Source organism: Monopterus albus, unplaced genomic scaffold, assembly GCF_001952655.1.
Source record: "Monopterus albus unplaced genomic scaffold, M_albus_1.0 scaffold147.1, whole genome shotgun sequence".
Taxonomy (NCBI): Eukaryota; Metazoa; Chordata; class Actinopteri; order Synbranchiformes; family Synbranchidae; genus Monopterus; species Monopterus albus.
Window position 1 is genome coordinate 1224289 of NW_018128027.1, and position 9593 is coordinate 1233881.

Genomic DNA, 9593 nt, shown 5'->3' on the forward strand with positions numbered 1-9593 from the left:
GTCGGGCCACTCTGCCATAAAGCCCTGACTGGTGGAGGGCTGCAGTGATGGTTGACTTTCTACAACTTTCTCCCATCTCCTGACTGCATCTCTGGAGCTCAGCCACAGTCATCTTTGGGTTCTTCTGTATCTCTCTCACCAAGGCTCTTCTCCCCCGATAGCTCAGTTTGGTCGGACGGCCAGCTCTAGGAAGGGTTGTGGTCGTCCCAAACGTCTTCCATTTAAGGATTATGGAGGCCACTGTGCTCTTAGGAACCTTAAGTGCAGCAGAAATTCTTTTTTTTTTTGTAACCTTGGCCAGATCTGTGCCTTGCCACAATTCTGTCTGAGCTCTTCAGGCAGTTCCTTTGACCTCATGACTCTCATTTGCTCTGACATGCACTGTGAGCTGTAGGGTCTTATATAGACAGGTGTGTGGCTTTCCTAATCACGTCCAATCAGTATAATTAAACACAGCTGGACTCAAATGAAGGTGTAGAACCATCTCAGGGATGATCAGCAGAAATGGACAGCACCTAAGTTAAATATATGAGTTTCACAGCAAAGGGTCTGAATACTTATGACCATGTGATATTTCAGTTTTTCTTTTTTAATAAATCTGCAAAAATGTCAAACATTCTGTGTTTTTCTGTCAATATGGGGTGCTGTGTGTACATTAATGAGGAAAAAAATGAACTTAAATGATTTTAGCATATGGCTGCAATATAACAAAGAGTGAAAAATGTAAGGGGGTCTGAATACTTTCCGTACCCACTGTATGACTTACTGGTTTCTTGACTCACACCTGTTGAATTAAAGTTTGTATCAGTTTGTTATCAACATCTGCCCTTCTCATCCTTCCATCTGTTAAAAAATGAATTTCTAAAAAAATGTGAAGGCCACATTCTGGCAGATGCCTGGAGTGCATTTTCACCTGTCTTCTGTTTGTGCTCCTCTCATGCCTGGTGGATTCTAGAGAACAGAAAAAACGCATCTGAGTCGCTCACCTTCTGTCAGGGCCTGCGGCTAGTGATGAGTCATGGACCATATGTCAAACTGGTCATCGGCTTCCTCTTCACCTCTCTGGCCTTCATGGTAATACTGTTTGCCTGATGTTGAGGTTATTTTGAATACATTTGAATAGTTATATTTAAAGGAACATTTTGGGAAATTCCTTATTTGCATTTCCTGTTGAAAGTGAGATGAGAAGGTTGATACCACACTCATGTCTGTATGGTAACTATGAAGCCCAAGCGGCAGCCGGCCGACTAGCCTGGCCACAAAGCATAGCTTCCAAAATATTGAACTAGTCCTTTAGCCGTGACTGTAGTTTGTTTAAAAATGACTTCTCTTCATTTGTTTTTACAGCTGCTGGAGGGAAACTTTGCCCTTTTCATAACCTACTCTCTTGGCCATAGGAATGACTTCCAGAATATTCTCTTGGTCATCATGGTGAGTGTTTCTGTTTTACACTGAGGGACTCCTGGATCAACATGAGATTTGGAGGATGTCCGTGCAATCTGCTGCATGAACCCCTGTTTCTGTCATTGTGTCCCTCCCGGCGTTTGAGGTTTTCAGTCATTACTTTGAAGCCTTCCCTCATATGTGAGTAGATGTATGACGCTGGAGTTGAAAGGGCCTCCTCCAGGGTTAAGACAAGAGCCCACACGCCACACTTTGGCCTTGTGCCTTGACCTCCTTCTGCCACGGTCGCTTTATTCTTTGTGGTTTCCACATTCCCCACAATGCTTAATGAAGCCCAGTTGGAATTTTGGTTTATTTTGGTATTTGGTGATTTCCAGCTGGGTGCTCCAGCTTCCTCCAACAGTCCAAAGACATGCCACTTAGGTTTACTGGTGACTCTAAATTGCCCATAGGAGAGAGGGAGTGAGTGTGTGTGTGTGTGTGTGTCAGCCCTGTGATAGACTGGTGACCTGTCCAGGGTGGACCCCTCCTCTTGCCCAATATCAGCTGGGATTGGCTCCATCCCCCCATGACCCTATTCAACATTTCCAGCTACTTGATAAGTAAATAAAGATCTTGTATTACAAAGTAATCAGGCCCTTGAAAACAGGGTTGATAATGAGGTGTATAGTACAGTGTTACACATTTATATTTTTCAACAAATGCGGCATCTTTGACCACATTCTTTAAACCGCTTTTATAAGAAGACATGGTTCTATAAGACCATATACACCACAGGATATGAAACATGAGCAAGACCAGAATTTCAAAATAGTTGATTTTAGTCATTGATTATTTATCTGGGAAAAGCTTTTTCTAAAGTTTGATTTTCACCAGAATGAAAAGTTGCATAAACTCTAGTAACAACATGCAAAAACCTGCACATGACCCAGAATATAATGTTAATGATCTGATCGTTGTTGGCTCTGGCCCTGACCATGCTGTGCCAGTGGTAATCCTTTTTCTTTGTGGTACATACAGATTGTTAGACATTATCTGCAACAATGTAAGAGTACAGACTTTTTTTTCCTTCTGTTAAATTGTTTATAAAAAAACATAACATGGTTTCAAGAATTCAGTATCTCAACCTTTTTCCTAGCGCTGCTGTAAACTCACCACTGAAACGCTATACTGGTAGGCCTAAGGATACGGTATAAACTGTAGCCTGTATCCATATAGTAATAATATGATGCCTAATCAGTTACCTGGAACGCCAACGGATTCATGTTAGACTGGAAAAATGCCAGTTCAAGACAATGCCTGAAAATGGATGCCAGCTGAATTGGATGACTCCACCTTGATCTAGTGAAACTTCACAGCTTCTTCTGATTGAATAGTTCCACATTAATCAGATGCTTTTGTTAACTTTGACTGACAATCAATTACAATTTGTACATTCTTTGTCTTTTTGCTCTGTTGTGACCTTGCATAATGACGTTTCATTAAGCAACAAGACTGATAATTCTGTGTCACATTTTCTTCCAGCTGTCTGGAAGTCTAACCATCCCATGGTGGCAGTGGTTTTTGACCAGGTTTGGGAAGAAAGCAGCAGTTTACTGCGGCATCTTGGTTTGTATTAGTACTTCTGTGTATTGTCATTATTGACTTTTTTTTTTTTTTGATAAATGATCATCTTTTCTTCTCATTTTTTGAGTCCAAAAATTGACACTGTTCAGTTTACAAAGAGATGAAATGGAGAAAAGCAGCAAACTCTGACATTTGAGAAGCTGGAACCAAAGAATGTTTAGTTTTACCTCTTAACTAACTTCAGTGGGGATGAGTTGATACATTTTTTTATAGTTAATTTTCTGTCAGTGAACTTATTGCTTAGGATTTAGTCAGTGCATGACTGTCCTCCTGTTTCTTTCCATAGTGGGCAGTACCATTCATGATCCTGATTGTCTGCACTAAGAGCAACCTGGTCATTTCATACCTGGTCGCAGTGGCAGCAGGTGTGAGTGTGGCGGCAAGTTTCCTCTTGCCCTGGTGAGCACAGGTTCTTTCAGGGTCTGTCCCTAGATCCATATACAGATGTATCACTGCTAGATTTTGGTTGATTGTGTCTTTTGGTTTCTAAACATTGTGTTTGTGCTTCCAGGTCAATGCTTCCTGATGTAGTAGATGACTTCAGGATCAAGAATCCAGGCGTACACGGTCATGAAGCCCTGTTCTACTCCTTCTATGTGTTCTTCAGCAAGTTTGCCTCTGGAATATCCTTGGGTATTTCTACCCTCAGTTTGAAGTAAGTTTACTGATCTGTCAATATCTGCAGCAGCTGTGTCATATTCTCGTGCACGTGTTTGTTTTCATCTTCATCCTCTTGAGGTGACCAACAATCACATAAATCCTGCAACTGACCATCCTGCAGGATTGGACTAGCATCAGCTTAACCATTCTCCCTCTATCTTCATGTTTTCGCAGATTTGCTGGCTACGTGACCGGGAGCTGCTCGCAACCCAAGGAGGTCAGTTCAACCTTGAATGTGCTGGTCTCTCCCGTGCCCGTGTGTCTTATTGCTGTGGGACTGTTGATATTGAAGACCTACCCAATTGATGAAAAAAGGAGGCAGAGCAACCGCAAACTACTGCAAAAAATCCTGTAAGTGAGGCGTGAAATGCACACACGAGCATTCGCAAACTTAACAGTCAGGACATCCAAACAAGTGAGACTCATGCATGACCACAGTAAACAAATCAGTGAGCTGCTTGATTCAGTTCCTCTCTGTATAACCTGAACTAAATTCAAATAAAATCCTTCAGTAAACCTTTGCTTTGCACAAGTCCTTCTGTGTGTGACTCTTGGCTGTTCTCCTGTTTTGTTTTTTTTAAACAGGGACTCTGATTCTGATTCTGAAACTTCAGCATTTGGGAGTCAAGTTTAGTGACGGAGGACAGGCCGACTGCCACTGCTGCTGTTTGCATGTGTTGTCATGGGGCAATGACCAGCAACTGTGTGAACTAACTGAGGAGGAACCACAGACCGCCGCTGCTGCCCAAACATCCACATTACAGGCTCCCCACCAGTGGATCACACAGGTTTACACCTCCCTCTAGTGACCAGCCAGCATCATTGTGTCTGTGTCTGTCTATTTACTGTTGTCCTTCTTCTACAGTTGTGTCCCAATCAAACCGCATCTTATTATTTTACCAGTTAGTGTAGAGCCGATGTCTGTTTTTCTTGCTTTCACTTCATAGTATGCTTCATTATTTTGTGTGGTTTTCTTTTGATATCTATACTTTAACCTACATGAGTATTATCAACCATTGAACAAGTAAAATCTGATCACTCCATCTTAATGAGGATAAAATACATTCTTGTTGGGATTCAGCACCTACAGGTTCTAGTATATGTGACTAAGACTCATGGGAGCTGTAGTCAGTTTTACTCAACAAAGAGAAATCAAACTATTTTTCCAAAAATGCATTTGTTTCCTCACATGTTTGTGGAGTTGTCTACACTTTGTTTTACCTGTCCAGTTGTATGCAGTTCCGGTGTGCATTACTTTGCAGGACAGCAGTACTCACTGACTTCCGTTTTGTTACTCCTAACTGGGACACAGCTTGTGACTTTTTGTTCATAAAGTATTTATTTGCCGCTTGATGAAATCAGACCTCTACTCACAAAGCAAGCTCGAGTGTGATGTTTCCTTTAAGTTGGACATGTCTGAGTGAACATGTCAGACTTTCCATTCAGAGTGCTCTCATAAGCTTGTAGTATGAGCCCTTATTTATAAAGGGCTTACTTAGACCACTCATCTGAGTTGTGTGGAGCTGTGATACAATTTCTACCTTTATTTGTATCTTGTTTTCTATAGATCATTCATAAAGGCAAATATTTGAAGTGTACCTGAATCTTCTGAAGGCGCTTCATGGTATGATGTACTGTACGGAGGTTCTCTGAATCACTGCCTTACACACACACACACACACACACACGCACACAGTTGCAATACGATTGTTTCTTTTTGCTACTGAGAATGTTTCCTTCACACCTCTTTGTGCTTTAACATTTTAACCAATCTCTGTCAGGTTTAATAGATGTTTCAAAATGTGCTTTTACATTGAAGTCACTTAGCATCTTCTCACTTTCCAAGGGAGGAAGATGCTTTAACTATTTATTTAAACCGTGTAAGGGATTATAATTTTTTTTATGTGTATATAATAATTTATTAAGTGTTCTGGGGAAAGATATTTGAAAATATCACAACCTGCTGCAATGTGAATAAATGAGCTGTCTTTGCAGTATTGTAACTGCCAGAAACAGCAACACAGTTGCAAGTTATTCAGGAGACTTTTGTCCTCTCATTCAATGACATGATTCAACTTAAATGACCACAGTCTCCTGGCTAACACATTGGGTTATAGAGATTTGAAAAAAGATCTCTAAATCTTTATGTATTCCTGCATCGTTTAATGAACTTGTATTAAACGAACTGAAGGAAGCATGTCGCACATCTCCTTGGTGCTCATAGTCTGCAGTATGTATAAATTGTAAATACTTTTTATAAGATGGACCTTGAACTATATATATATATAGATTGGTGACAATGTGCTATACATTTGAAGTCTGTGAATAAAAGTTTGTTAAAACAGAAAAGTCATACTTATTTGTAATATCATTAAGCCATTATTATTATGAAATGTATTAAATTAATTCTGTTTAAAAATATGAACTGCATGGATAAAATGTTTAAACGAAGAAACCAGTAGTCCCAGAACTGCCACCGGTTCCATTAAGAGATTGAACAAGGAGGTTACTTGGTACGTCAGACGTATCCCCCGTTCATAACCTCCAGCTGTGTAGTGTTACGCGCAGATTGAACGGGAAAGGTGGCAGGACAGTCGTCTGTTGCGATGAACATAAAGTGGTATCTCTACATTTTGTGGAGTGTTTTATTACTTGGTCTCCTCAGCTGTGCAGCGGACACTTATGAATCTAAGTTTACTAAAACGAAAAACGTTTTCAAACTGCGCACGTCAAAGTCCAAGACAATCAAACTGTCTCTGCCAGGCGACAGAGAACCCAGTCAGGGATTATCCGCAGGCGCCTCTGCATCGTCTCCTCTTGGCTCCCAAAGGCCTGACCCTCCTCCGCCACTTGCACCACTTCGGTTCGTGCGCCCAGGAAAGCCCGAGGCAAACATTCAGTCGGATTTTGCTTATGTCCCAGACGTCTCTGTCACTTGCTCCACATCTGACTTTGTCGTACGGGTCAAACCATCTTTTTACGGTCTGGGCGCAGATGCGGAGGAGCTGAAATTAGGCAGCAGCTGCAAAAGCAACGGGGTTCTCAGACCATACGGCGACCTGCTTTTCTCCTATCCTCTGACAGCGTGTGATTCCGTGAGGGAGGTAAAAATGTTTATTTGTGCCATTTGTTTCCGGAATCTTGAAACCCCGCATCTTTAACCTTGTAATCCCATTTACCCCCTAACAGCTGCCCCACGGTTATCTGCTCTACAAGTTCGTGCTGCGTTATGAGCCTTCGCCGAAACGGTTCCCAAACAGAGCGCACCCGGTCGATGTCGATATTGAATGTCGTTATCAAAGGTTATAACTTGTCTTAGTTATTTTAAACATGTTCAGTGTGAAGGCCTACTACTTAGAACTTGCAAAACCCTGTTCAGGAGCCGCCATGTGTACCAATTGGCTGTAAAACCCACCTGGCAAACTGTTGTTGTGCGCAAACGGCTGAAAGGGCGTCCCAGTGACTTCCAGATCGAGCTGATGGATGGTATGTGATTGTGGTGTTTATAGTCACTGCATTATTCACTACAGTATTTTTTATATGACTAAAATACGAATGATTTGGTTTTATATGATGTGCCACAATTAATCAACTCTTAGATTCGTGGAGCAAAGCAGCTACGTCCCGGGTGTACCTGCTCGGACAGACCGTGAATTTGCAGGTCACTTACCTCCCCACCGGAGAAAAACTGTACATCAGTAGTTGCTATGCTACACCTTCAAGTTATTATAAGTCATCCCTCAAATACACAATCATAGACAATTTTGGGTATGTACAATATTTAAAATCTCTTGCTTTTGCCAATGTTGTCTTTATTGGTGATTAACTGGGATCAGTCCCATGTTATTGTCATCCATAGCTGTATGCTGGACAGCAAGAGTGACCCAGGGGCCTCTCAGTTCATCTCTTGGACCAACAAGACCATGCGATTCTCTATAAAGGCCTTCCAGTTTACTGCTGACCCGGACACTGAGGTAAACTTGAAGCAGAATTATCTGGAATCTCACAGTAGCAACTGTGACTGAACCCTGTCGTCAATGTTAGGTCAGAATTCACTGCAAATTATCCATCACATCAGAGGACCCGGGTCCCACACACAAGTCATGCACCTACAGAGGGAACAGGTGAGTCTTGGCACTGAATTAATTTCTGTTCCAGGACTATGCAAAATGTTTTTCTGTTGTGTCCAAGTGCATTGAGCATATTCTGTCTGCCATAATACTGTAGGTGGGAGGCCCTGACTGGTGATGACTCCATATGTGACTGCTGTGATTCAGTGTGTGCAACCTATAAACCCCAGAGGGCTGTGATTGAAGGTTTGTCATGTCCTTTTTTTTCATGCTTTGAGATTTTAAGAAAATACTTAAGCATCCATTCCTACTCAGATTTACCAGAGATGTTGTAGTTGCTTTAAGGTGCCTGGCCTCTGTTAAACATCAAAAATGACACTTGACATCTTTAAATCCTTTCAAGGCTCTGCTAGCACTAGGTCATTGTTGGTGTCTGATCAGCCATACACAGCAGAAGACAGCTCTCTCCCCGTCAGACCTTCTTCAGTCAGTATAAGAGAAGGCGAGGCCATCGTATATCGTTACACTGATGAAATTCACAGCCATGAGAACCTGTGGGAACATGCAGATGTAATAAAGTATGATGGCAAAGAACAGGAAGGCCACATGGAAGAGGAGTTTGAAGAAGGAGGCAGGGTTATCCTTGCAGGAGTGACAGAGCCTGACGTCTTAGGGGAGGAGGAAAAGTCTGAAGCCACGTCAAATGTGTTAGGAGAAGCTCGATCAGGAAATGAAGTAGCTAATTTTTTAGGGCGTGAAGAACAGGAAGAAAGAGCTGAGGGAAGAGAAGATGAGATCTCTGATGTGGGGCAGATGAAGGAAGGTGAAGTGCTCCCTGACTGGGCACAACTGGGGCAAGTAAAAGTCAGTACACAGAGAGAGGCACAGCTACATAATGCTACAGATGACACAGTCAGGGGTGAAGAAGAGAGAATGAGCATCTCGGAGACAGAATGGAAGAATGATGGCCTGGCTGATATAGCAGACAATAGTGAGATGACCTGGTATTTCACATGGACGTAGTATCAGAGCAGTGAGTCGATCAGCTTAACCTCTAGAGTCCCTGCGTCCTCATATGAGGACCGCACAGCTTGGGTTTCCAAAGCTCAGGACTCTAGAGGTTATAGACTGCTGTGACCATAGCAGGTATCTATTCTGACTCTTTTCAATAAACATGAATATGCAGTTGGATTTTTGTCATTTGTTTTCAAAAACATGAAAATGTCAGCAAATCTAAAACTTGTGGCTCAGAAGGCTGAAAAAAAAAGCATGCAAATGTAAAGGAAACGGGCAACAGTGAATCAGACTGACAGGAAGTTTGGAAAACAAAGGATCCTCAGTCACTGCAATGGTTTCATCTGACCATAAATCTTTATTCTTTCAATTATAAATGATCATTTCTTACATTACAATCTTTGAGACCAGTCTGGAATATATTATAGTTTTAACAAAAATATCCCACTGTTTGACCCTCGGTTACTAAAAGCAGCACAAAATGCACTCCAGTACTTCTTAACATGCCTGCTCGTTGTTTATTAGTTGTCATGCGCATAGATAAGTTGGAATCATAAAGTTTAGTGGGATTTTAAGGAAAATCATTTGCATATGATTGAGATGTACAAACAAACTTGATTTGTATGATAAAGGTTTACCACAGCATTGCCAAGAAGACCTTCCGTCTGTAGAGACACTCCTCAGAACATGACGGGGAAATAACTTAGGATATTTAATAAAATTGGTGTGGAAAAATACAAGACAGAACTCTATAGTGCAGATCCACGTTACTGATAAATGTACAAAATGTTGCTATATTTACAGATGAGTGCCCAAAAC

General features: G+C 41.6%; 2 protein-coding genes across 2 annotated transcripts in view; both read left to right on the top strand.

The window, feature by feature from the left end:
- Positions 1–6032, top strand: part of LOC109968308 (sodium-dependent lysophosphatidylcholine symporter 1-B-like) — an 18969-nt gene extending 12937 nt beyond the window's left edge. The window contains exons 8-14 of the mRNA XM_020614473.1: positions 956–1074; positions 1348–1431; positions 2929–3012; positions 3317–3429; positions 3542–3685; positions 3865–4041; positions 4276–6032. Of these exons, the coding sequence (XP_020470129.1) occupies positions 956–1074; positions 1348–1431; positions 2929–3012; positions 3317–3429; positions 3542–3685; positions 3865–4041; positions 4276–4324 (770 nt within the window). The 3' untranslated portion in view covers positions 4325–6032. The remainder of the gene's footprint in view (positions 1–955; positions 1075–1347; positions 1432–2928; positions 3013–3316; positions 3430–3541; positions 3686–3864; positions 4042–4275) is intronic.
- Positions 6033–6214: 182 nt separating this feature from the next.
- Positions 6215–8965, top strand: LOC109968307 (zona pellucida sperm-binding protein 3-like). Its single transcript, XM_020614472.1, has 9 exons — positions 6215–6794; positions 6880–6992; positions 7070–7176; positions 7290–7458; positions 7550–7664; positions 7735–7814; positions 7918–8006; positions 8164–8811; positions 8886–8965. The coding sequence occupies exons 1-8, from the start codon at positions 6297–6299 to the stop codon at positions 8781–8783; spliced, it is 1791 nt and encodes a 596-aa protein (XP_020470128.1). The 5' UTR covers positions 6215–6296; the 3' UTR covers positions 8784–8811; positions 8886–8965.
- The last annotated feature ends 628 nt before the right edge of the window (positions 8966–9593 follow it).